Below are 27,913 nucleotides of genomic sequence, written 5' to 3'. Positions count from 1 at the left end.
CTCTAGATATAGCAAAGGGCCAGTGGTTTCACTCTATATCATTCGCTTTTTTTTTTTTTCTTTCTTTATTTTATATTTTTTTGCTTGTTTAGCTGCACCAATGGCGACCGATGCTAAAGCAGATCCAGAGCCGCACTGCAGAGAAGACGATGACAACGCTCCCGCCACCGCCGCAGACGATGAGGACACCGGTGCTCAAGTAGCTCCTATCGTCAAGCTCGAGAAGTCGCTGTCGCTACTGGTGAAGAAGACGAGGATCCGATTCTCGATCTGTGAGCTAAATCTCTGCTGTTTAGAATATTTTTCTTATATTCTTTTAGAGATCTTTCTCTTCTTTTTTTTTTTTCTGCTGAAAAAATTAATGATTCGTTGCAGGAAGGCAAAGCTGTATCGATTCGATAAGGAAGGGAATCAATGGAAGGAGAGAGGAGTTGGAAATGTGAAGCTCTTGAAGCACAAAGTCAATGGCAAAGTCCGTCTAGTCATGCGCCAATCTAAACCCTTAAGATCTGTGCTAACCATTTCGGTCTGTTTCTTTTACTACAGTCTCTTACTATTTTTCTGATTTTGCATATTTAACGAAGTTGAAGTTTGTTCAAGTAGAATTTAAGTGTTATTATTTTGATGTAAGTTACTTTAGGGTTTAGTAAATTAAAAATTTAAATCTTATTACTGTTTCTATTAGAAAATCTTAATTTAATCATTAATACGATTAGTATTTCTGTCATATTTTTATCGAAAATACTGCTGATCTTAATGATTGAAGCTAGAAGAATTTAATTTAAAATTTTAAGTACATGACTAATCTCATATTTGAACCTTATTTTTGGTTATTTTATTTATTTTTGGTTGGTGGGGATTGATTTTGATGCTTTTGAATCTGCAGTTATTCCAACAATGACGGTGCAAGAACATTCTGGAAATGATAAATCATGCGTTTGGCACGCCGCTGATTTCGCTGATGGGAATTTGAAAGAAGAGATGTTCTGTATCAGATTTGCTTCTGTTGAGAGTGAGCATCTTCTTTTCGTTGCTTTAGTTGTCTCTTACTCTTTCATCTTTCTTTTATTTGCTAATTTTATAACACTTATCAACATCTTCTGCTGCATATATGTTGGTACTCCGACCGTTAGTTAGAATAAATAATGCTTGTGTGATTAACTCATTCTAATTCTTAAATTTAGTTATCAAAATTTTCCATTTAGGCCCTTTATAATTTATAAAAATTTAAATTAGTAATGGTAAAATTTCACTTGACTCTCCCAAATCATAAAAATTGATTAATCTCTTGAAAATTATAAAGATATAAACTATTAAAATGGTAAAATTACATTTTTACTATCGTAAAAATATATAATTTAATTCCGACCCTCCCCAAATTCTGGCTCCGCCACTGGACTTGGAATCCACTCAATTGTTTCCTTTTAAAATGTTTAGTATGCAATGCAGACTAAATAATGTCAATATATAATCTAAGGATAGGATTTTCATGTTTAGCTTATATCAACATTTTTGTTTTAAACATGCTTTATTTGATTTAAAAGTTACTGTAGTGCAAACTTATGGTATAATTCAGAGTGAAATAACAAACTTATTTTGGTGCCCCTTAGTTTTTAGATTGCTTCTTGTGGTACATAAAAGCTTAAAAGATCATTATGAATATTAGTGCCAATGTACCTTCAGTGAAGGAAATAAGATGAAACAGTTGTTTGGTAATCTTAAGTGAAGGAAGATATAAAAAACAAAACCCATTTATTTGTATTCCCCGCATATCTTGGGGAAGTGAAGCATGTAAGGTGATTATTTGCTTCTGCATGTTGAGTGTTTGTTCTATGAGGGATTTTTTCAACCAATGTCCATTTTCGAGTTCAACATCTTTCTGATCGAATCTGTTCAATCGTGTAACAATGTTACTTGGACTAAAGTGTGAGTGTCGGATATAGGTATCTATTTGTCATGTGTAGACCTGTCAAAACCGACCTGATTAACCTGAATTTGAACTGAACCCTTTATATATGCTGGGGATCACTGACATATTCGTGAATGTTCAGATTGTAAGACCTTCATGGAGACAGTTCAAGATGTTGCTGAAAGTCAGGGAAAGAAAGAGGAAAATAAAGACGCCACAGTCACTGCTGATCTCCTCGACAAGTTGAGTGTTGGAGAAAGTAAAAGTGACGGTAAAGAAGAAGATACGGTCGTTGCCTCCGACACCAAGGAAGCCGTCAAAGATGAAGCAAAAACAGAGGAAGATAAGAAGGATGAGGCTGCTTCAAAAGCATAGACCTGAAAGAGAAAGCAACAATATACTCGAGTAAGTTTATTATAAAAAAATTAATATTTAGTGGTTTAAGGAGAGAATTATATAAATATATTCCCACTCAGGTTACGTAGTTTTATTAATATTTGCAAAAAAATCAAATTATGTTGGAACCTGTGGATGGGAGGGTTTGTTTGTTTTGTCTGCATGGAATTGTAAGAGTTTTAATTTGGAAAATCTAAATGTATTACGTTTGGTTTGAAGGGCAAACCGATGTTTTGATGGAAATTTGCGTTCTAGTTGGATTTAAAATCACAATTCTAAAAGTAATTTCAATGTAGAATTGAATGAATCCTTTATATCTGGTTTACCAGTATTAATACAGAGGTATTCAATTTGAACAATAATGTATTCTTTTCGAGTTTCCCATTTCTTCTTGAACGTCTAGCCCCTCTCTGAAAATAAAAACCATTTCCAAAGTGGCCGGTTGACTGGTTGCTGGTGCTGTGCTTGTTGGTTGCTATTGTTTTAAAAGGTCCTTTGGGCTTAGGATTTGGCTTGAGGTTCGCTCTTTTCTAGTGTATATTAGTTTGGCTTAAGGGTTGGTTTCAAAGCTCTTTCGGGGAATGCATGCACTTTACAGTCTTGTGCTTCTTGTTTAAATTTTTTTTTTTAAAAAAAAAAAAAGCAAATGAAATCGGAACTCATTGATATTGATCCCAAGAAAACTGGAAAAGCCCAGAAGTAAGAAATCCCTCCAGATATTCTCTTTAATTTGTTTTCAAGAAAAATAAAAAACTTTCATTTCGCTCGCTCGCAAGTAAAAGACTAAAAAGACCATGAACTCACTGTTGTGTTGCTTTAAAAGCACCCAGGTAAGGAAGCAGCAGGGCTATTTACAGTCTTTTTTTTGTTGCCCATGTAACAGATGAATAAATCAACACACTCCAAGCCAAGCAGCCATTTAGGAAAATATACAAAGAATGTAGGAAACACCACCAAATTCATCTCAACAGAAACCTTCAATATCACCTGGAATGAAACCAATAAAAAAACCCCCTAAAATTAGATACAGGTACGGCATAACTATCACATATTAAGATTCCAATGGTTGGAAAGTTTTTATTTTGCTCAGATTACTGACAAAAGTAAAATTCCATGAATTCCTACTTACGGTTAAAAAAAACAAGTGCTCTGGCCAAATTTGAGATATAACCATTGTACTTGGATAAATATAAAAACTACACATGAATTTTGATTCACAAATTATGGACATAATCAAATTAGCACTATTTTACATTGATATTTTGCATACACAAACAATTATATTAATCCAAAATGAAAACAAATGTATGTATTCATTCTTTAAATGCATACAACTGAATCAAAATTAAAGCTTCATGTAAATATATGAACCACAGTTCAAGTGCCATGTGTACAATTACACCAAATCAAAATTCATTTATCAAATTGCACATACAAAATTCATATATAAATTTGATATATATCCCTACTAAGAAAGCTAAAAGAATTTTTTTTTAAATTCCTATTCAAAAGGAATAGTCCTATAGTTGACACTGTTAGTATTTTGTCAAAATTTGTATAAGATCAGGTATGCTTATTGAGATCATAATTGTTTGCTTTTTAAGTTAGTATGATTGCTTAAGAGTTAAGTGACACATTTTGACAAAAATACTTGCATGTCTAAGGATTGGACTAGGTTTTTTTTAAATCCTAAAAGAGGGTTTAACTTTTAACGGGGACTAAATGTCCAACTCCATCCAAGGATAGGGATTAGCAGCAGACCAAAATCAAACAATGCAATGGTAAAGATGGTATTTATAAAGATGGTATTTAAGGGCACGCCTACTATATAGAAGATTGGAAAATCTTACCTAGATGTTTTCTCAATCTTTGGAAAAATGGAAAATAATCAGCCGGAAAAGAAAGACCTCAGTTGATAAAAGAGAACATCAATGCTGGCTTATGGCATCTTTAGCGCCTGCTTCAACTGTGCAAAAGCTGCTGGATGTATTTTAGCAATGGCAGAATTAAACGACTCTCCATGAAGGGCAGCACAAGTTTGAAGGTTGTCTCTCACTGAGTTTTCTAATGATAACCGGTTGATAGGGTCCGAGACTTTGATCTGAATGATGGCACAACCAATTCGTCACAAATAAATAAATGGTATAATAATAAACATAATTTAATCCTCAACGTTTATATTCTTTTGTCAATTTGACCCTAATTCTTTTTTTGAGCTAATTTGACCCTTCACTTTTCAAAAAAAAAAAAAGTCATTGTTTTCTTAATGTCGACTAAAACATTAACCTTTTCAATATGTTGGCAGGACAACCTGTTAGGCAGTCCATGTGCACTTCATGCTAATATAGCATTATTTGTTTATATGCCATGTCAACAAAAACTTAACATTCTAATCAGTATTTCCATTAAAATGCATCAAACAAACTCTTTTTCAAAAGGTTGATGGTCAAATTTTGACTCTTTTTAAAAAGTTGAGGACCAAATTTACTAAAAGAAAAAAAGAATTAAGAGCCAAAATGACAAAAAGATGCAAATGTTAAGGGCTGAATTGACATTATGCCTAAGTAAATGTAATTCTACTAATGACCTAACTAGAGAATGTTAACCTGTCTTCTCCTTAACTCCTTACTAGGAAGCAAATCCTCATCGTGCGACCTGCCATAGCTCATGTTATCACCACTGCAATTTCTTACCAAAAATTAGGATTAAAAATAGTTACAAATCTCTGAATCGATTAAAATAACACAAGGGTTTGAGGGTTAACCTTGACTCTTCCTCAGTTAAGTCATCAGTCCCTCCGAGAATTACACTAGTGCAAACACTGCATGAATAAAAGTTTCTCACCGTTCCCTATAATATAATCTTACACTATGAATCAAAGTTAAGATTGAGCTCATACCTTAGTATTTGATCTAGTTTGTCTAGTACTTGAGGCAACCTTAAAGTTAAAATTATGGAAAGTGCTAGTCCAAATGCTTTCTTCTGGGGCAAAGATACATTGTCTACCTGTAGAAACATACAAAGGTTAATAAGTTTGTGCGTCTCATAGACTGATGCAGGAGCATCTAAATATGTTAGTATTGACCTCATCACTTTGGGTTTAAAAGATTCCTAGAGTGTCTACTTTATCAAAAACATTCCCCAATCAAACTGTACTGGTAAGTCTCTAATTGGATTCTTTTAATATCTGGATTTGATTCCCTATCAAAGACTCTAGTTGGCCAATTAAGCCTCTAGATAGTCAGAATGGTTGTTTTCTTGGAGTCAAAACATCGATTCAAATAGCTCAGAAAACTAACAAACACTTTGATGATCTTTTGACTAGTCTCCTTAGGTATATATTTTATACTAACCTTGTCAAGCCATACGCCAACTAGAGAAAGAAGAATATTATCTTCAATAGCTACACCAGTTCGCTGCAGTACTGATGAAAGAGAAGGTTCTGATGTTAGTTGTGCAAGATAGTTGGTATTCATCACCAAAATCCTTGCTATGATAGCAGCTGAAGATGCTTTCACGGCCGTCTTGGAAGGATCACCATCATCTCCACTCAAGCAAATAACAACTAGTTTCTACCAACATTTAACAAGGCATAACAGGAATTAGATTTACTACAAGGTATATTACCATGGAAATTATAATTGAGAACATGAACGATGAATAATCTCTGCAGTTAAAGAACAATGCTTACTTGTAAAGTACTGCTGATTAATGGCGGCACTTCCATGGGGAAACACTATAAAATAGCAAAAAGTGAGCACTTCCAATGCAACTTTAATGATCTAAATCTTTATCATCATCAATCAACAATTTTATCATCTATAGGTATCAATCAATTTAAGGAATAACTGTATTAAGTAAGACAAGTAAGTTGACAGTATATTACCAGTATTAGAATGTCAATGATGGGAAGAATTGAAAGCAGCCCTCTATCGTTGACGTTTCCAACAATGAGATCTAGAAGTTTAGCCACACTGGAAGCGTGCATGCTAAGAAATTCCCTTCCACCCAAAATAATGTAATCTTCAATAATATCAACAGCTACCTGCAAGTATATTCAGATCAATGTGATATTAAAAGAGAGGACAGGTGAGTCAGCAATAAACAATCATTTCATGAAAAAGCCTAAAGCACCAAATGCTGTTTGTAAAGGAGACATTGCAGTTCTTCCTTGATGAATCACTAATGGGGGGATGAAAGCACGGACCTAACAAGGGCAGTAATAATTCAAGAAGTCTAACCTGCAAATGGTCAAAATTTCTTTCCAGGATTTCCAAAAGACATGGGAAATATGCTAAGAGTTGAGGCACCATTGCAGGTGCATGAGACAGTGTGGCTTCCCATAACTGCAAATATGAGGATACTTAGCACAAAATGTTATTGGCTATAAAGGCAGCCAGATAAATAATCGAATATTTGCACAGTAGTCTAACCAGCATGCTATCCTCCAAAAGATTGAGTTCATCAGGGCCATTTATATCAATCCCTTTCTGAAGAATGGGCAAGAGCATGCTGTAACAACTAGGTGACTGATATCCAAGGGCAATAACAAAGTTCCGCAAAGCAATAAGAAGCTGTATCCGTAGAAGGCTTTCTCCAGAAGATTCCTCCCACACCTTTTCATAGGAAATTAATAGAAAATATTATTAAAAAGACAGCTGCTAAGTATAGTTGGACATGTCCAGATATGCTACTTAACTGGCATCCCAAATTATAAATTCTATTGTTGTAGTCAACTACTTATTAGGACACACACACTTCTTGTAAAAAGTGCATCAAGTTCCGTAACAGCAAACATGTAACTCACAGAGAAGAAAGTAAAGCAGTGACAACATACCATCTGGAAAAAATGCATCAAGTTGCTGGCATATGGGATGACTTCATTGACATGGCCAAGAAGAACAGAAATCAAATTTAAAACCTGGACCTGAAATTGATGAGAAAAGCAACAACATATGAATTGAATGTCAGAAGTATACAAAGATGCATATCATGTGCATAAGCACAAATACAAATACACACACTAAAAAAAAAAAACAAGAGTTACAAACTCATAAAAACATCTAGAGTTTCTAACTTATACTTCTTATTTTTAATGAGAACCAAAGAAATCAATTATGATCTTAAGTAGGACTGGACAAAAGCAAAAATCTGTAGTTTTCAAGTAACATCCACCATCTATTCAACTTTATCATCAGGAGCTTTACAAGCATGAAAGAATTTTTTTAAAGCTCAGACTGTAGATTCCAGAAAATTTCCACAATGCAATAAAATACACATATCACCTTCTCTTGAAAAGCAGATAGGGAAGAAAGAATGCCTTAGTAAACAGTGAACATTAACAACAGCAGCATAATATACCTTTGAATCAAACTCTTGAACTTCTTTGACCAACTTAAAACATGAACCCCAACAAACAGGAAGTAGATCAGAAAAATCTTTCTCTGAAAAGTTTGCATCTTCAACATGTAAACATAAGGATCGACAGGCTGCCAGCTAAAACAACAATAGACAACATAGTAACTGAGCAAAGTACAAAATAACCTTCACATTATGAAGAGGCAGAGAACAAAGCCGGGAGTTATCATATAGAAGAGAAAGCGAACGAATGGAGCATACCCTCACAGATAAGTCTTTGTCCTGTAACAACCGTATCAAGGCACAATATACAGCTCTTTTTGTGTCATCCTTTATCTGCAGGATCACAAACATCAGAAAAATTTATGACCAATTCTCCTGCTGCAGCCAATGCACTTTATTAACATTCCCATTAATAGAAATTAAAGAGGAATAACAAATTATACACAATACTATTTGACATTAGGAATTCCAGACTCGTGATGCATCACTCTTCTACTATCACAACATACAACAGATTACCCGATTCTTGATGCAAGTCAATATAAAAAGCACTCATCCAATGCTCACCAGATTGGAGCCTATTCCTAGTGGTACATATTCAAACTTTGCATTTGATTTATGTACTCTATATTCGAGTATTGCAGCCAAAGGAACAGGATCAAGTGCCAAACGATATTACATCTCACACTTTTCTTGAATCATCAGTTTCTTCCCTGAGGGAATCAAACTGCAACACTCAATTAGAAATCTACCATGTCTGAAACATTATCTACCATTAGTTTTCCAGAGGGGAAGTTTCAATTTTGATTGGACAAGCTTCTGACCTGAAAACTATTGGTCACCGTGATGCTATACTGATGGAAGCCTCAACATACTGCTGTGGCATGCATACAAACACATACATTTCACAAGAAAGAACTCAGAGATATGAAATGGCCTACAGAAGAATATTATGTTACCTCAGAAACCCATTGTCCCAGTATTAGAGCAACTTTCCGGTGGATGATACGCATATTTGGATGATCATTAGAAAGTTCAAGGGATAAAGCACCATTAAACCTGCAATCCGGGATTTTTCAGGAAAAATGAATTCATTGTACCACCTATTGAAACATAAGAAGATGATACTCATTTATTTATTTACAATGCATTAAGAGCAAAGCTTCAACAAGTAAGAACTGAACAAAGATATATTAGAAAGAAAGCAACTAAATAACATTCCCACTTTGCTTGGATTATTAAAATTAGGTTTACTAACAAAATAAGGTTTAGGGTTTAACACTCCCCCCCCCCAAAAAAAAAAAAAATCCTACCCCAGATCAACAAGGGTAGAAAGCTTATAAAATCAGCAAAACTATCAAGCGAGTATAAACCAAATATAGCCTACTAGCGAGTGGGTATACCAATCTCTGAAGCTGAGATAATTTGAGAGCTCATAATATACATATGCAGCGGCACCATAGGCAGCATCTTTAAGAAGTAACCCCGGAGTTATTTCAGATGTAGAAGTTGGGCAACCATTCATTGCCTCTTGAAGGATGGACACCACAATAGGAGCCAGCAGCTAAATGCAACAAGTTAAATTGAATAAACATACATGCATATAAAACAGCTGCCAACAAGGAAAAAGAAAAGAAAGGATCACAATAACATACAAAATGATTAGTACTAACTATCACATACTTGACTGTGGTTTTCAAACAATACAATATATAAAGCCTCCGCACAAGGCCTCAGTTTCTCTGTCCATTGAACCATATCCTGCTCATGATGAAAAACCTCAGGATTCTCATACCATTCCTCCAAATCACTCGTGGTTAGAACAAAATACCTGTTAATACATTATTTCGGACAGATTTAAAGCAACAATTTGTCAAAACGCAGGAAAGAAAAATGAAATACAGGGTGCTTTGCTCACAGAACTATTGATGTAAAATCATGATAATAATTTAGAAAATATTAATTTTAACCGTGGTTTTCCAAAATGTCACTTTTCTGCACCACAAAATGGGTTAATGGGTGGAAAAGGAAACATCAGAACGTGCAACAGGCCAAAGACAAACAGATAAAGAAGGAAAGCATAATTACCTCCTTATTAACACATTGCATAAAAGTACTATCCGTTCATTGGGCAGAAGTCTAGTCAAAACACCAGCAACAGCATTAGAAATGTTTTTCTTCATCTGCTCTAGTGTAACACCATTCTCATCCATAACCCGTCCAGTAACACTTGGTTTATATTCTTTACATTCAAATACACTTTTAGCCATTACCATACACTTAATCAGGAATTGCTCAAAGGATAATATATCTGGCTCAGGATCTGTAATCTTATTTAAGCAGAAATTTAGAACAGGTTGAAGGACGCATATATCACCAAAAGAATAAGGATGCCTTTGTTGAATTGCAACTAGAATCTTCATCAATTTAGTACATGCCCTCTTTATAAACTCCCAAAATTTAGGATGTCTATTCTGCAAAGATGTATCTGTAAAATAAGGTAACATAGAAATAAATCAATCATACAAATCTTCTATAACAAGTATTTGAGTGGCTTCAGCTTTATTGTTCAAAACAAGATTAAAAGTACTTTTTTGTTTACTGACCAAAATTAAAAATCAAAAGTTCCAGAATAAAAATATCAGTTCCTTCCACAATGCGAATGGAATAACATAGATTCCCATCAGACCAAGGAAACAGAATTTCTACATTCCAGAGGTTCTACCTAGTTCTGTATGTACAAGAAAAACATACATATATGGAAATTAAAACACACCAAGGAACTTGGTTTAGTTTCATACACTAATTCTAGATGAGGTCACTATTCTGCAACAAAGTTGTAAATATCACATGTTCATAGTGTGTAAGGGTATGAGTCCTGCAAAATAGAAAGCAGGAGAAATATTTGACGAATTTGTAAGCTAATTATATTGATTGCTTTTGTGGTTAATTAAAATTACAATATAACTCATTTGACCAGACATGCTTATCGCCTAATTTTTAGGAGAGGAAAAGGCAAAGTTCAAGCGTAAATGAATTCGGTTTTTTGCAAACGGGAGCAAAAATTGAAATCAAGCACAAGCTATCTTACAGTATGGAAGAAATGATTGGGCAGCATTCAAAAGCACAGGAGAGACCTCTTTGACTGGTCTTATCTCCTGCAATATGAAACATTCAAATAATATGCTCTCATTCCAAACTGCTATAGAAGAAAACAAGAAAATATAATGAAATGGTGATTGACTCTACAATCCTCAAAATATTCTAAATGGAAATGGAAAGAGAAAGAAGTACCTGTATACATTTTGCATCACTTTGAAACCCTGAAATCACTAATTGACATATTATCTTTAGACAAAACAACCATCTCTCACATGTTAGATAAAGATCATCATGATGCTGCTCCTTTCCATTTGAATTATAGCTCTGTGTGATTATAGAAAAACCATGTGATATTGTTTGTAAATCACTCTGCCAAATATGCCAGCAATATTTGTATAAATGGGATGAGATCTGCCAACAAAGTTTAGTAAGTCAGACTCTTTCAGTCTATAGAACAGGACAGTAAACGCAAAATTAGGAGTTTGAACCTATAGCAAATAAATTACAATCTCTAAGTGAAGAATGTAATGTAACACATATGAAGTACTCATAAACCAAAATGCAGAAGCCACTAATTAAAGTTCTAAATGTATATATTAGGCATTAGCATGAAAATGTTTTTCAATTAAGCTGTCAGTGTAGCATCCACCTTAATTTAAGCAAGAGGGAGCTAGATAAATGAGAGGTCCACAACAAGACTTTCATTTAGGGGGGTGCTATAAAAAGGAAGATGTTTCAGCATTCACATACCTCTGCAAAATTCCTTTGGTCTGCAGTAAGACGTTTTGTGGATAATTCTTTCAAAGTTCTAAAGAGAATCATAAAAATCCTGTGGGAGGTAAGAACATCAGCGGATGGGAGCTGCTGTGCAAGAAATGAGACAAGCTCTGGCCTGAAGTCATTACACCAACAAATCATTAAATATTATTAGCTAGAAAACGAAATGTCAATGAGATGTCATAATGCCGGAAGAAGAAAGACTTATTCTAGCTCAATAAAGTGGGAAAAATCATTAATGGATATCAACAAATTTAGTGAGTGATGATAATACACCATTCCCGGGGATAGTCAAAGCGAGCAATTTTTGAAATAAGCACTGCCAGCATTTGAGCTATCTGTATCAGAGAAAGAAAATGAAAATGATAGAAAGTTATTAAGGACTACTAAACTAAAATCAAATTAACATAAACAAGGTCCAATTCATACGCAACTTCAATCAAAGCCCTAAGCATCTGCTTCGCCAGTATAAGTCGAAACAACTAATACAAATAACCTTAAATTCTTTACCAATAACAACAAGAAAAGTTTAGAGAAACACCTGATAATTCTCTTCTCTCAAGTGTGATAACAATTTTTGTTTTAAATGTTGTTTCTCTTCATTGCTTATCCCCCTGAATATATAATTTCAGATCATTAGCATATCTATAGTTAACATTCTTCATCAGCTTGTAGCTGTACAGTGTGACTTGCTACTCAAAAATTCAAATGCAGTTTCCAAAGAGTTAAAATGAAAAACCGATCCTCATATTTCAAGTTTAAGCTCACTTATGAATAACATGCATGAGAAAAAAAAAAAGTGCAGAGCTTACGAGGAATCGCGTCGCTTCCTCCAATACCGATTAATACTGTTTTTGAAATATACAGAAGCCATTAATCGAATATCCACTTGCGAAGCTAAATCTTTCGCTGTAATCACTTCCTAAATCAATAAACAAAAACAAATTGCAACTTAAAAGCATATAAATTTCAAACACATTGTACAGAAAACTGCAAAATGAATACAACTAAATTTACCATAAGACAAGAGCAGAAACCAGGCCTGCTTTCAGATTGAGCAAGAGCCAACTCAGCCGGTTTGCGAATAGACTCATCTTGACTCATTGAGTTGGCGAGCAACGAGTATATGGCAGACAAATCAGAAACCGAGAGCGCCATCGGTATATCCTAAAATCTTCTCTCTTAAAACTTTCTAGTAAGAGAACAAGCTGAGTCGAGTTAGCGAGTCGGACTGGTGAGTCGCGAGAAGATTCGGAAAGGGCGGGGGAGGCTTTTTCACATCAAATGGATGATAGATGGTGAGGTTTCTTAGATGGAGTTATTTTCAAGCTTTCTCTTCTGTTTGGCTAAAGTGATACGAGAGATCTTGGTGAAGACGATGATGAAATGAGGAAGTGAAGAAGAAGAGATGGTGCAGGACCACCGTCTTTTAAGCCTCTTTAGCAGCTATTTTATGCTCTTCACCTCACTCACTCAGCCCTTTCTCTCTATTTACTTCCTACTCGCAGTATATATATATATTGAAAAAGGTAAAAACAAACAGAAAAAATATATATAACAAACAGAAAAGATAGTGAAATGATTTTATGGATGAAATTTAATATTTGATTTTTTTTTTTTTGAATTTTGACAATATTTGGATATGGTAAATATATTAATATTTGTATATTTTTTATATTTATTATTCGAATTTGTGGGTCCAGATAAAATATTGTGGGTCCATTTTTATTTTTTAGATAAAATATTTGTGATAATGGATTTAAATTCAAATATTTATTGTTGGAATTCCATTTATTTTAAATATAAAGATTACATCACAGTAGTAAAAGAGGTATCAATGGAAATAACTAAACAATAAGAAAGGAATAATTTTTAATAATAAAAATAGATAAAATTATTAAAATTCGTATTTTAATCAAATTTAAGAGATAATTTTCTAGTTAAACTTAAATGTATATCTTCTTATTCGTTAATTAATCGAATTGGTTCTCAATAAAAATATACAACTTCTTCTAGATTGTTATTGAATGACTTCAAATTTAAATATTTATTACTCATATCCACATTTCAATTTTACAAATAAATTTTACAATTTTACATTAACATGAACATTATTGTCAATATAATACATTAGAACGCATTATCTTCATTTTTATAAGTTAAAAAGAAACTATGGATTACAAAATATATTTCCAAATTCAAATTGAAATTAAAAAAAAAGTACAAATATTCAACTAATTATAAAAAAATATTCTATTAATGGTTTTAAATTTATCAAATCATGTACCCTAAACAATAGTCTCTTTGAAGAAAAACTAATCCAAATAAGGTATAACACCAATGGCTCATGTTCTATAAAGTTATTGCCATATCTTTTGAAAAGCAAAAATCTCATATTTCAATCCTCCTTTCTTTTTACAGATAAAGTGATAAAAAACACATCCTTAATCCTGTGAATAAAAATTATTAAATTTAACTAGACTTTGAATTTAATCAATATTAAATATGAATTCATGTCTGAACAAATTGGCACCTTACAGTTATCTCACCTAATTTGCAGATACATCTTCCCAAGTACTAATTGCTTTCAAGACACTAACACAATTTTGACCTGAATCCATCCCAAACCCAAAAACTCGATAAAAGTATCATGAAAGCTCCATACAAAATGTTATTTTCATTTTGCACTCTTTACCCAAAAATAACAAATTAGTCAAACAAGTCCTTCCAATTAAAATTATCATCTATTTTTGCTATTAGAAACTAGTGCAGCTGACGGTAATTACCAAATAATTACATATAATATAAGGACCAAATGGTTTTTTTAAGTAGAATAGCAAAATACAATCAGACTACTAATACAGGTCTCCATGGTACATTTGGCCAAAAACGCTATCCAATTAACCAAATCCAAATCCTGACTTATCTCAAATCAAGTAACTCAAAATACCCAAAAGTTTAAACCCCAAAATAACAAAAAGAAGTAACTTAAAACACCCTAACTCGGATGGATTCAATCCAAACCCAATCTGTGCTGCGAATGAAAGATTCCAAACAAAAGAGATCTAAGAACAAATCATCCAAAGCTTCCTATATATCAGGTACTTTTTTAAGTATTTTCTATTACTTTCTCTACAGAGTGATTGTCATGAGCTATATAATACTTTGATTCATCAACATTTGCAATCAATGTGAATACACCTAATCAATAATCAGAATAAAGCAGAAACACAATACTTGTAAAAATACCCATTCTATATTAATCAGTAAACTGTTCTCAACAATTTAAAAATCCAAAAACCATCCACTGCTGGATTAACACCGATTCAAAAGATCGAAATAAGAAATTAAACCAAAAACTAAAACAGAACCCACAGATTTCACTGTCTACTTGGATCTCTGCCTCATCTTTCGGCGCTTTCTCTTCAACCTTCTCATACGCTTCTTCTTCCACTGTTTAAGAAGAATACCCCCAAAAAAACAAATGAAAACCCATAAAATGATAATAATATTGAATAAATTTTAGCATGACGAAATGTACTACGCAGTGCAATCATCTGAGTGGGATGGGATTCATAAAATTACCTTGGCTCTCATGGTGATGTGATGACGAAAAGCTTACAGTCGCGGGAAAAAGCTAAAGCTGGTAGAAGATGCTGCTTCATCGGGTTTACACCATTATATAGATAAACCCTAGGGCTTATTTATGATCCAGCTATACCTTCTAAATGATGGGCTAAAATTTGGACCAGTTGTCTATAAATGGGCTGCTTGATGAACTCCGATTAATGTTTCTGATTGGTCAAATTTGCTATTAGACCCTGTAAATTACTTAAGTTGTGGATTTTGTACTTTTACTTTAATTTGGTCATTTTCTGTCTAAAATTTAAATATTTTAGTTCTAACTAAATGATAACTATTAAACTTATTAAGTTAAGTTCTATTATTTTTAAAATTTGATGTGTCAAACAAATTATCACATGTGAAATGCTATTTTTGTTTGTTATTTTCACATATTACTTACAAAAAATTAGTTAATAGATTTAACAACTAACGTTTGCATTAAGATTAAAATTTTAAAATTCAAAAAATATAGTCACTCAGAATGATCCAATTGGTGAACGTGAACTAAATCTATAACTTTATGCATAATACATGACTAATGACATAATTTAACCAAATATATTTAACTAATACCATTGGGTCAAAACTAAATTTTCAAAATTCAAAAAATATAAGGACTAAATTGATCAAGTTAAAGTACATGTACTAAATCCACATTTTACACATGGTCTAATATCTCTAATTTGTTGTCCTAGAAGTCGATCGAGATATCAAGATGCAATAACAATTACTCTCAAAGGTTTAGTGTTGGAGTTTGGTGAAAATCCTCATTGTCTTAACCTTTAATGACATTTCATGCAACAAACAACTTTGAAGGGTCAATACCACAAGTAATTGGCAAATTCAAAGAGATTAGTAGACCTAAGGCGTTCACAAGATCAATCCCATCATTTATTGGAAACCTGCAACAGCTTGAGTCCTTGGACCTTTCAAGCAACAATCTACGTAGTGAGATCCCTTTACAACTAGCAAACCTCAATTTTCTTTCATTTATTAACATCACAAATAATAAGCTAGTGGGCCCAATCCCAACGAGCACCCAACTTCGATCATTTCCAGAAGCTTCATTTGAGAACAATACTGAATTATGTGGAACTCCTTTGAAGATAATGTGCATATTGCCACTAACTAAAAAAGACAGCCCTTCATATTATGAGATTGGGAGTATTATACACTAATTCATTTTAAGTATTATATAAGATTTTGTTAGAGATTGTGTGACCTGAATTTCGTCTCTTGTTGAAAAACCAAATACAGTGGCAAAATAAGTGGATCTGTCAAGGTCTTTAAATAGCTTCTCATCATAAGTCATGTGATTGGTGCAACCATTATTAACTAACCAACTATTACATGGAATGCTTGATAAGAAGTAAGAGACAACAAACAACTAGCCTTCTTTTTCTTTAACTGTAGTATGTGCTCCACCTTAATGCTTATTTCTTGTTTCCTTGCAAAACCTCTCAATATTCCCCCATCAAGTTGCACATTCTGCATTTCACATCTGACTTTCCCTAGCACCTGAAACAGGGGTGGTTCTACTTTCCATAGTACTTACATGAAGAGTACTTATTGAAATTTCCAACACCATTACCTTTTGCAACAACTTCTGAACCATTATCACCACCACTCTTCTTCCCTTTCAACTTCTTGTCCTTTCATCCTTCACCCTACTGCATCTTAGCCTTCAATGCTTCTTTTACGCTTCCTTCTTCCCACAGTAGCCTCCTCTGCTTATAATGTTGAAAGTTCAACAAAGGTAGGAAGCAACTTGTTAAAAAGGTTGAGCAAGTTGCACCGAATGTTGAAAAGTTGAATGGGATAATTACAATTTTGGTCCCTAATTTTTTAGGCCATTTGCAAGTTAGTCCCTGAACTTCAACTATAAATAGGCCTTTTCATTTTTCATTTCAACCATCCCAACCAATCTTTCTCTCTTAGTTTTCTCTCTTCTCCCATTTGAGAATTCTTAAGGAATTCTATTTGTTTGTAATATTTTGGAGATAGTAAAGTTATCATCTGGTGTTAGTGCCCGAGGAAGTAGGTATAATTTACCGAACCTCGTTAAAACTCTTATGTTCTTTTTGTCCTATTTTTCTTTCAATATTTGAGGGTATAATAGTAGTATTTAATTGTGCTATTAAATTACATTAGAAGGAATATTCTGACTAAGGAAAGACTTGGTATTTAAGAGATCCTTGTGATCCACCTCTCTTCCCTGGGAATTGAACTTTGTGTGATTTTTTAGTACAATAATTTACGCGCTTCCGACCCTATTGGAACAACAAGTGGTATCAAGAGCCGAAGGTTAATCGTAGTATGCTCTCTGGTTGCAGTTTAAACTGATCTTCCACATCAGAAAAGATTTCCTTAGGTATATTGAAAGATTATGGAGAAAACGGTCGGTGTAGGAGCTTCAACATCGTCCATGTGGACAAGACCGACAATTGCAAATGCAAGATTGGCCGTGGAGATCTTTGATGGCACGGGCCATTTTGGTATATGGCAAAGTGAGGTTCTAGATGCCCTTTTTCAGCAGGGTCTAGACATTGCCATTGATGAAGAGAAACCAGATGATGTACAGGAGAAAGATTGGAAGGCGATCAATCGGTTGGCATGTGGCACAATTCGATCATGCCTTTCTCGAGAGCAGAGGTATGCTTTTTCAAAGGAGACTTCTGCAAATAAGTTGTGGGTGGCACTTGAAGAAAATTTTTTGAAGAAAAACAGTCAAAATAAGCTCCACTTGAAGAAAAGACTGTTTCGCTTCACATACGTCCCAAGTACCACAATGAATGATCACATCACCAAATTTAATCAGTTAGTCACTGATTTGTTGAATATGGATGAGACATTCAAAGATGAAGATTTGGCTTTGATGCTGTTGGGGTCACTTCCTGGGGAGTTTGAGTTCCTAGAAACTACTCTACTTCATGGCAGGAGTGATATATCTTTGAGCGAAGTCTGTGCGGCCTTATACAGTTATGAACAGAGAAAGAAGGACAAACAGAAAAACTCAATCAGAGATACAGAAGCTTTAGTAGTCCGAGGTCGTTCATACACTCGGAAGAAAACTCAAAAGGGGAGATCAAAGTCAAAGTCCAGACTCGGGAAAGATGAATGTGCTTTTTGTCATGAGAAAGGCCACTGGAAGAAAAATTGTCCAAAGCTGAAGAATAAGGGAAAAGCTGCTGTAGATGCTTGTGTTGCTAAGCATGATACTAGTGACTCTGAACTATCACTGGTTGCATCATCATCGTCGTTCCATTCAGATGAGTGGATATTGGATTCGGTTGTACCTATCATATGTCCCCTAACCGGGAGTGGTTCTCTGATTTAGTAGAACTAAATGGAAGAGTTGTTTATATGGGCAATGACAATGCCTGTAAAACTGTTGGGATAGGTTCAATCCAATTAAAGAATCAAGATGGATCAACCAGAGTTCTGACTGATGTTCGGTACGTGCCCAGTTTGAAGAAAAATCTCATCTCATTGGGAGCCTTGGAATCCAATGGTTCAGTTGTTACTATGAGAGATGGGATTTTGAAAGTGACATCTGGCGCACTTGTGATATTGAAGGGCATCAGGAAAAATAACTTGTATTACTACCAAGGTAGTACAGTTATTGGAGCAGTCGCTACAGCTTCCGGTAACAAAGAATTGGACTCAATGCAGTTGTGGCATATGAAGTTGGGACATGCCAGCGAAAAATCCTTGCAAATTCTGGCAAAGCAAGGATTGTTGAAAGGTGCAAAGGCTTACAAATTAAAATTTTGCGAGCATTGTGTTCTGGGAAAGCAAAAGAGAGTGAAATTCGGTACTGCTATCCATAATACAAAAGGTAATTTGGAATATGTTCACTCAGATGTGTGGGGGCCTTCCAAGACACCTTCATTGGGAGGAAAACACTACTTTGTTACTTTTGTTGATGACTTTTCCAGAAGAGTTTGGGTGTATACCATGAGAACTAAGGATGAAGTGCTTAGAGTTTTTCTTAAATGGAAAACTATGATCGAAAACCAGACTGGCAAGAAAATCAAGCGGCTTAGGACGGATAATGGAGGGGAATATAAAAGTGATTCGTTCTTCGATGTGTGCCAAGAGTATGGTATTGTTCGACACTTCACAGTTAGGGATACACCACAGCAGAATGGATTGGCAGAGCGTATGAATCGAACATTGCTGGAGAAAGTTCGATGTATGTTGTCCAATGCTGGGTTGGGCAAGTAATTTTGGGTTGAGGCTATGACATACGCTGGCCATCTTGTTAATCGTTTGCCATCATCTGCATTAGAAAGAAAAACTCTTATAGATGTATGGTCTGGAAAACCGGCTACAGATTATGATTCCTTACATGTGTTTGGATCCACTGCATATTACCATGTGAAGGAGTCAAAGTTAGATCCGAGGGCAAAGAAAGCTCTCTTTATGGGAATCACTTCTGGAGTGAAGGGATTTCGTCTTTGGTGCTTAAGCACAAAGAAAATGATCTGTAGTAGAGATGTTACCTTTGATGAATCTGCCACATTGAAAAAGGTAGCAGATAAAGATATTCAGACGAGCAATACTCCACAGCAGGTGGAGTGTACTCCAAAACAGGTGGAGTTTGAGCAGATGGGGATTTGCCCAATTAATAAGTCTAATTCTCCAGCCACAATGGAGGAATTAGAGGTTGAAGAGGTTCTGACCCAAGAACCACTAAGTACACCAGAACCAGTTGCAGTTGCAAGGCCACGGAGAGAAATTCGTAAACCTGCTCGATTTACTGATATGGTGGCCTACGCCCTTCCCGTTGTTGATGATATTCCTATCACTTATCAAGAAGCAATGCAAAGCTTAGAAAGTGATAAATGGAAAAGCGCCATGGATGAAGAAATGCAGTCTCTCCGGAAGAACAATACTTGGGAGTTGGCGCAATTACCGAAAGGTAAAAGGGCAATCGGATGCAAGTGGGTATTCGCAAAGAAAGATGGATCTCCTAGCAAGAAGGATATTCGCTACAAGGCAAGATTGGTAGCTAAAGGCTACGCTCAGAAGGAGGGAATTGACTATAATGATGTATTTTCCCCTGTTGTGAAGCATTCCTCCATTAGAATTTTGTTGGCCTTGGTAGCACAGTTGAATTTAGAGCTAGCTCAACTTGATGTTAAGACGGCTTTCTTACATGGTGAGTTAGAAGAGGAGATCTATATGACTCAGCCCGAAGGATACACAGATGCTGGTGGTAGAAATATGGCTTGTAAGCTGAACAAATCGCTATATGGATTGAAGCAATCCCCGAGGCAGTGGTACAAGCGATTTGATAGCTTTATGAGAAGGCAGAAGTACACAAGAAGCAAATATGACAATTGTGTATATTTGCAGAAGCTGCATGACGGATCTTTCATTTATCTACTCTTGTATGTTGATGATATGTTAATCGCTTCGAAGAGCCAAAATGAGATAGATAAACTGAAGGCTCAGTTGAATCAAGAGTTCGAGATGAAAGATCTAGGTGAGGCCAAGAAGATTCTCGGCATGGAGATAAGTAGAGATAGACCGAGAGGCAAGCTCTGTTTAAATCAGAAGCAATATTTGAAAAAGGTATTACAATGTTTTGGTGTAAATGAAAACACAAAACATGTAAGTACCCCACTTGCTTCTCATTTGAAACTTAGTGCTCAATTATCTCCGAAGACTGAAGATGAAAGAGAATATATGGCGAAAGTCCCATATGCTAATGCAGTTGGGAGTTTGATGTATGCGATGGTGTGTACGAGGCCTGACATTTCACAAGCTGTTGGAGTTGTAAGCAGGTATATGCATGATCCTGGAAAAGGACATTGGCAAGCTGTGAAATGGATTCTACGGTATCTTCGAAAAACCGTAGATGTTGGTTTAATTTTTGAACAGGATGAAGCACTTGGTCAGTTTGTAGTTGGATATGTTGATTCTGACTTTGCTGGTGATTTAGATAAACGTCGTTCAACTACGGGGTATCTGTTTACTCTTGCGAAAGCCCCAGTGAGTTGGAAGTCTACCTTACAGTCTACAGTAGCTGTGTCTACTACAGAGGCAGAATATATGGCAGTTATAGAAGCTGTTAAGGAGGCTATTTGGCTTAATGGATTGTTGAAAGACTTAGGAGTTGTTCAAAGTCACATAAGTTTATATTGTGACAGTTAGAGCGCTATTCATTTAGCGAAAAATCAAGTCTATCATTCAAGAACCAAGCATATCGACGTAAGATATCACTTTGTGCGGGAAGTCTTTGAAAAAGGAAAAATTCTACTTCAGAAGATTCCGACAGCAGATAATCCCGCAGATATGATGACCAAGGTGGTAACAACAATCAAGTTTAATCATTGTTTGAACTTGATTAACATCCTGAGAATTTGAGCACCTACAGGTGTATGGCGCTCGAGAGCGCATTTAGAGGCACTACAAAAGATAACTTTATCGAATTTGGGGAGTTGAAGGAAGTGTGTGAAGATGTGATTATCCTAATCAAATCTTCAAGGTGGAGATTGTTGAAAGGTCAACAAAGGTAGGAAGCAACTTGTTAAAAAGGTTGAGCAAGTTGCACCGAATGTTGAAAAGTTGAATGGGATAATTGTAATTTTGGTCCTTAATTTTTTAGGCCATTTGCAAGTTAGTCCCTGAACTTCAACTATAAATAGGCCTTTTCATTTTTCATTTCAACCATCCCAACCAATCTTTCTCTCTTAGTTTTCTCTCTTCTCCCATTTGAGAATTCTTAAGGAATTCTATTTGTTTGTAATATTTTGGAGATAGTAAAGTTATCATCTAGTGTTAGTGCCCGAGGACGTAGGTATAATTTACCGAACCTCGTTAAAACTCTTATGTTCTTTTTGTCCTATTTTTCTTTCAATATTTGAGGGTATAATAGTAGTATTTAATTGTGCTATTAAATTACGTTAGAAGGAATATTCTGACTAAGGAAAGACTTGGTATTTAAGAGATCCTTGTGATCCACCTCTCTTCCCTAGGAATTGAACTTTGTGTGATTTTTTAGTACAATAATTTACACGCTTCCAACCCTATTGGAACAACATATAAAACACTAATCAACTCCATTACTCTCAGCTGAGTCAAGTTCTTAGTGTTCTCCAAATAAGCAATTGTTGCTTTATACTTCTCAAGCACAAAGATTAGTATTTTCTGCACTAGTCTACAATTAGAGAGATCAGTCTTGAGAACCCTTACCTTGTTCGCAATATCTATCAGCTTGTTTGAGAATTCTTTGATTGACTCAGACTCCTACATCTACAACCTCTCGAATTTCCTGATTAAGCTCGACACCTTCATGCTCTTGATCCTCTCATCTCCTTGATACTCAATCTTGAGGTAGCCCTATATCTCCTTTGCTGATCCAAAAACCATAATTTTATTGAATATGGTTGGTGAAACAGAAGCATAAAGGCAAGCCTTTGCCTTTTCCTTCATGGTGGTTCTCTCATTGTCATTGTACAGTTTGATCTGGTTCATAGTTGGATTATTGTGAAGTGGAGCCACCTCATAGTCTTCCTTGATAGTTTCCTAATAATCACAACCCTCTATGTATGCTTGCATTCACAACCCATGCTTGATAGTTTTCTCTATCAAACACATGTGGGGTTAAAACAAACATGTTACTTGATTTTGATTCCATTTTTCTCAATTCCTCATAAGTGTATCTCTTAATTTTTTTCTCAAGATTCTCACAGAGCTTCTCTCACGGATCCCTCAAGAAAAGGGGCTCCTGATACCACTATTAATTTAGTTGAGAACTAAATGAAGCATAGAAAGCAAGAATGGGGGAAGGATATCAAATTCATTAACCAAACAATGCTTATATACATGACTCAAGTAACAAACTTAAATAAATTTTAGCTTCCTACTCCTACTAACAAGCTAACGATCTCCCTGGGACTTAGTCATCCTAATGATAAAAAAAACTTTACAGGCTTTGAGACACTAATAATATCAAATTAGTGTTACTTGGAAGAAATTTCTTGGGGAAAGGTTTTTGAAGAAAAATACAAAGAGGGATAATAGATGATACATAACGTTTCATATGTAATGAAATTCAACAAGCCTTCCATAATTTCCAGCATGACTGAAACCAAAATCATTAATGTTTTATACAAAGGGACATAGGTATGCAATTTTCTTGTCCAGTTTCAAATTTCACTTGTTTTAGTCTTCCTACAACACAACCATGCAAGTCATGCCACAGCAGTTTATGTTTTTGGTCTACACCGAACCATTGAGCATTCATACTCCTAGAGCATCCTAGCTTTCCCCCTCCCTCCATTTCTTTATACCATGAAAATCCCTTACAATTATCCTCGATCTTTCAATAACATCACCAAAAAAAACTGAGGATTTTACTGCTTTCATGGCTCTTATTCAATTCATATTTTGCAATTCTCCTTAGCATTAGTAACTTGATTTTAGTTTCTGGTCAATGCCAAAATGATCAGAAACAGTTGTTGCTAGAATTGAATTTGAGCAGCAACTTCAATCCTACTGCATTTCCTACCCTGTTAGAAAGGCCGATGAAATGGAATCAAACCACGGATTGTTGTTCCTGGGAGGGTGTAAGTTGCGATGCTGGTGGTCATGTTTCGATTTTGATTTGAGCGGTCGAGAAATTTCAAGTCCAATTGACGATTCAAGTAGTCTTTTCCATCTTCAACATCTTCGGCAACTCAATTTGGCCTTAAATCAGTTTATGACCGCTTTTCCTACTATATTTGATAAGTTGGAGAATTTGAGATATCTTAATTTGTCTGAAGCTGGCTTTACAGGGCAAATTCCAATTGGGATTTCACGCTTGACAAGGTTGGTCACTCTCGATTTATCTATTCATACATTATTTAGAACACCTTTGAAACTTGAGAAGCCAAATCTAAAGACGCTTGTTCAAAATCTCATGAAGCTAAGATTTCTCTATCTTGATGGCGTAAATATATCAGCTACGGGGAATGAATGGTGTCAAGCCTTATCACCATTGACTGAGTTGCAAGTGTTGAGCATGTCCGACTGTTATCTTTCAGGTCCTATACATTCTTCACTTTCCAGGCTTCGACCTCTCTCGGTAATTCGCTTGGACAGAAACAACTTGTCTAGTTTGATTCCACAATTCTGTACAAAATTCCCAAACCTGACTTGCCTTAGTCTTAGTAGCGTTAACTTCAGTGGACCCATTCCATCTTTCTCATCATCCATAAATCTTAGAGAGCTAATACTTGCTCTTAATCAGTTAAATGGCACAATTCATTCCACTGACTGGACAGGTTTTTCTAAGCTAGAAATTATTGGCTTAGGAAACAACAAGCTAAGCGGAACCATATCACCAACTTTGTTAGGCATTTCATCACTGCAGACACTTAGCCTTTCCATAACCAATTCAATGGCAGCATTGGTGACTTTCATGGTAAGGCCTCTTCACTGATTAATACCCTTGATCTTAGCAACAACATGTTACAAGGGCAATTTCCAATGTTTGTGTTTGAACTCCATGGTCTCACTTCACTGAATCTTTCTTCAAACAACTTCAGCGGTTTGATACCAGTGAGTGCCTTTCAAAACCTGAGGAATATGTCTGCTCTTGGTCTTTCATATAACAGGTGGTCTATTGATGCCACTACTACTAATATTTCTTCACTTTCTTTCCCCACACTTGCCGAATTAGATTTGGCATATTGTAACTTAACAGAGTTCCCTGGTTTCCTAAAAAATCAGATTAGTTTACACGTCCTAGACCTTTCAAAAAACCAAATTCATGGGAGAAATACCCGATTGGATTTGGAAACCAATAGATCTTGCGCGCCTAAATCTTTTTCAGAACTTTCTTGTAGGATTCGAAAGACCTTTGAAGAACATAACTTCTAGTCTTGAGATTCTTGACCTGCATGGTAACCAATTGCAAGGGGAAATACCAATTCTATCAAATGCCGCCTATTTGGATTACTCAAACAATAATTTCAACTCTGTTTTACCAGCTCAGATTGGTGACTCCCTCCAGTATGCTTTTTTCTTCTCCCTCTCAAATAATAACATTCAAGGGAGTATCCCTGAGTCGATATGCAACAGTAAATGTCTTGAAGTACTTGATCTGTCTAATAATTCCCTGAGTGGTCCAATTCCTCAATGCCTATTTCAGATAAGTAGATCACTTTGGGTATTGAATCTAAGGTGAAGTAATCTCAGTGGCATAATTTCTGACACTTTTTCAAAAAGTTGTCGGTTACAAACTCTCAATCTCAATCAAAACCGATTGGAAGGAAAGGTTCCAAAATCATTGGTGAATTGCAAAATGGTGAAGCTTTTAGACATTGGCAACAATCATATCAACGACTCGTTCCCATGCCATTTGAAGAATATAGCCACGTTGCGTGTCCTTGTTTTACGTTCCAACAAATTCAACGGTCACATTGATTGTTCTGGAAATAATAGTGGATGGCCAATGCTTCATATTTTAGACTTAGCATCCAATAATTTTAGTGGTAAACTGCATCTGACATGTTTGAGGACGTTGGATGCTATGCAGTCTAATCCGGATAAAAACCAATCAGAGCTCCAATATCTCTAATTTGAAGCTCTTGGAGTCTATGCTATTGTTAAATAACAAGATGCAATAACAATTACCACCAAAGGTTTAGAGTTGGAGCTGGTGAAGATCCCAATATTGTTTACCTCCATTGGCATTTCATGCAACAACTTTGAAGGGTCAATACCAGACGTAATCGGCAAATTCAAAGAACTTCATTGCCTTAACTTTTCGCATAATGCTTTCACAGGTCCAATCCCATCATCTTTCGGAAACCTGCAAGAACTTGAGTCCTTGGACTTCTCAAGCAACAGCCTACGCAGTGAGATCCCTTTGCAGCTAGCAAACCTCAATTTCCTTTCATGTCTTAATGTCTCAAATAATAAGCTAGTGGGTCCAATCCCAACAAGCACCCAACTTCTATCATTTTCAGAAGCTTCATTTGAGAATCTATTGGAATTATCATTTTCCTCTTATCTCTGGGTTGGGAATTATCATTGTACCTCTTATCTGTTGGAAGAGATGGAGGATCTGGTATTTCGAGCGTATCGATTGTGCTCTCTCCAGGCTTTTCCCTCGTCTTGGTCGTGAAACAAAAAAGCATGGGAGGAGAGCAAAGCAGAACTAAAGGAGGAGGACCCAGCATGGGATTAAGGAGTAGAGAATAAGTTAAAAAAGGTACTTAGCTATCTCTTTCCTTGTATTATCCAGTTTCTGGTTTTTGTTTCCACTGTATGTTAGTCATATAGCTTAATTTAAAATCTTGTTAATTAGTTAGCAGTTAGCAGTTATATTTTCTGTTATCCTCTTTCTGTTATTTTTTCATTTCCACTTGTATATAACAGTATCTTTTGTATCAAATACATTGAGCAATTTCTTTTTACTTTCATTCTACATGGTATCAGATCTGATATTTCTCTATTATAATTCCTTGTCCTTTCTTGTTTTCCAAACAATTTTCTTCTTGATTTTCCTTTCCTACGATAGCCCTCCATGATCATACATTACCCTCTAGTCCATACTATCTTCATCCAAATGAAAACCCAGCTTTGGTTCTTGTTTCTCCCGTCCTATCAAGCTCAAATTATCATTCTTGGTCTCGAGCAATGACAATGGCACTTTTATCCAAGAACAAGCTCCAGTTTGTTAATGGCACCATCACAGTTCCGCTTCGAACAGACCCTCTTTACTCAGCTTGGGAACGATGTAATACTATGGTGCTTTCTTGGTTGCACCATTCTATCTCACCTTCGATCATGAACAGTGTTCTTTGGCTTGATTTTGCTTCTGATGTTTGGCGCGATCTCCGGGAACGTTTTTCTCAGGGAGATGTTTTCCGCATTTCTGATCTTCAAAAAGAAATCAATACATTCAAACAAGATGATCGTTCAGTCACTGATTATTTTACTGAGTTAAAGATCCTCTGGGATGAATTGATGAATTTTAGACCAATTCCAGTTTGTTCTTGTCCCACATCTTGCTCTTGTGGTGTTTTTGCTACTCTTCAAAAGTATCATGATAATGATTATGTGATTCGATTCCTTAAAGGTCTCCATGATCGTTTTGCTGCTGTTCGTTCTCAAATCATGCTCATTGATCCGTTGCCTACGATCAACAAAGCGTTTTCTTTGGTTATTCAACAAGAACGTCACCTACTTGCTGCTAGCTGTTCCCAACTGTTTGTCAGTAACACACTGCGCCAACATCCTTCTTCAAGGAAATCTCAGCCGAAATCGGCTTCTGACTCACGGCAGTGCACCTTTTGTGGCAAATCCAGGCATACTGTTGATACATGCTATGAGAAGCATAGTTATCCACCTGGTTACAAGTCTCGTGGTCGGACTTCTCGTGCACACGCAGTACTTACTGATGGTGAGGTACCATCTTTGGACGCTTCACAGTCTGTTGCTATTTTGCCACCTGATTCTCCTATTACTTTGACACAAGATCAGTTACAGCAGCTCCTTACATTGCTTCCATCTTCTACCTCCCCTACTCATGTTACCAATACCGCCTCTTCTTTACCTTTACAGCCTTCTGTATCTTCAGGTAACCTCTTTTCTTTTCAACCCCACCATTGGATCATTGATACTGGTGCAACTGATCACATTACACACTCTTTATCTTTTTTTTGCCTCTTTTCATTCCATTAAACCAGTATATATTAATCTTCCAAATGGTACCAAAGTTTGTGCTCGAATTTCTGGTAC

The 27,913-nt window shown here is 35.6% G+C and overlaps 2 protein-coding genes, 1 long non-coding RNA gene and 1 pseudogene across 6 annotated transcripts; 2 read left to right on the top strand and 2 right to left on the bottom strand.

Moving 5' to 3' along the window:
- Positions 1-62: 62 nt before the first annotated feature.
- Positions 63-2,548, top strand: LOC121230668 (ran-binding protein 1 homolog b-like; annotated as a pseudogene).
- Positions 2,549-2,952: 404 nt separating this feature from the next.
- On the bottom strand, positions 2,953-13,041 carry LOC107958050 (importin-11). 4 transcript variants are annotated; one of them, XM_016893703.2, is made up of 24 exons: positions 12,563-13,041; positions 12,358-12,467; positions 12,087-12,159; positions 11,822-11,883; positions 11,519-11,660; positions 10,961-11,179; positions 10,758-10,824; positions 9,755-10,154; positions 9,350-9,497; positions 9,070-9,230; positions 8,626-8,725; positions 7,925-7,999; positions 7,667-7,801; positions 7,143-7,232; positions 6,739-6,921; positions 6,547-6,651; positions 6,192-6,350; positions 5,997-6,041; positions 5,659-5,877; positions 5,205-5,311; positions 5,070-5,126; positions 4,912-4,993; positions 4,156-4,406; positions 2,953-3,292 (listed from the first exon to the last, which is right to left on the bottom strand). In XM_016893703.2, exons 1-23 carry the CDS (start codon positions 12,701-12,703, stop codon positions 4,245-4,247), a joined length of 3,042 nt encoding a protein of 1,013 aa, XP_016749192.1. In that variant the 5' UTR covers positions 12,704-13,041; the 3' UTR covers positions 2,953-3,292; positions 4,156-4,244. The 4 variants fall into 4 exon arrangements, with proteins under 4 accessions (XP_016749192.1, XP_016749193.1, XP_016749194.1 ...); XM_016893704.2 differs by having other exon boundaries at positions 4,912-4,984; XM_016893705.2 differs by having other exon boundaries at positions 4,912-4,960.
- Positions 13,042-14,782: 1,741 nt separating this feature from the next.
- On the bottom strand, positions 14,783-15,336 carry LOC107961285 (uncharacterized). The gene is made up of 2 exons (XR_001701249.2): positions 15,131-15,336; positions 14,783-14,998 (listed from the first exon to the last, which is right to left on the bottom strand). It is a non-coding gene; the product is annotated as an uncharacterized lncRNA (long non-coding RNA).
- Positions 15,337-23,711: 8,375 nt separating this feature from the next.
- LOC121219391 (receptor-like protein 7) lies at positions 23,712-24,605 on the top strand. The gene has a single exon (XM_041097485.1). It carries the CDS (start codon positions 23,712-23,714, stop codon positions 24,603-24,605), a length of 894 nt encoding a protein of 297 aa, XP_040953419.1.
- Positions 24,606-27,913: the final 3,308 nt, after the last annotated feature.

The sequence above is a fragment of the Gossypium hirsutum genome, chromosome A01 (genome assembly GCF_007990345.1).
Source record: "Gossypium hirsutum isolate 1008001.06 chromosome A01, Gossypium_hirsutum_v2.1, whole genome shotgun sequence".
NCBI classification, from domain to species: Eukaryota; Viridiplantae; Streptophyta; class Magnoliopsida; order Malvales; family Malvaceae; genus Gossypium; species Gossypium hirsutum.
The sequence above is the reverse complement of the archived record's forward strand: the minus strand, read 5'-3'. Positions and strand labels throughout refer to the sequence as shown.

Excerpts from the sequence above, each read along its gene's own strand:
- LOC107958050 (XM_016893703.2), bottom strand. The coding sequence starts at position 12,703 with ATGGCGCTCTCGGTTTCTGATTTGTCTGCCATATACTCGTTGCTCGCC. Across the intron at positions 6,652-6,738 it reads TTTTGGAGGATAGCATGCTG|TTATGGGAAGCCACACTGTC; the intron begins GTTAGACTACTG and ends TCATATTTGCAG. Across the intron at positions 6,351-6,546 it reads GAAATTTTGACCATTTGCAG|GTAGCTGTTGATATTATTGA; the intron begins GTTAGACTTCTT and ends ATATACTTGCAG.
- LOC121219391 (XM_041097485.1), top strand. The coding sequence starts at position 23,712 with ATGGAATCAAACCACGGATTGTTGTTCCTGGGAGGGTGTAAGTTGCGA.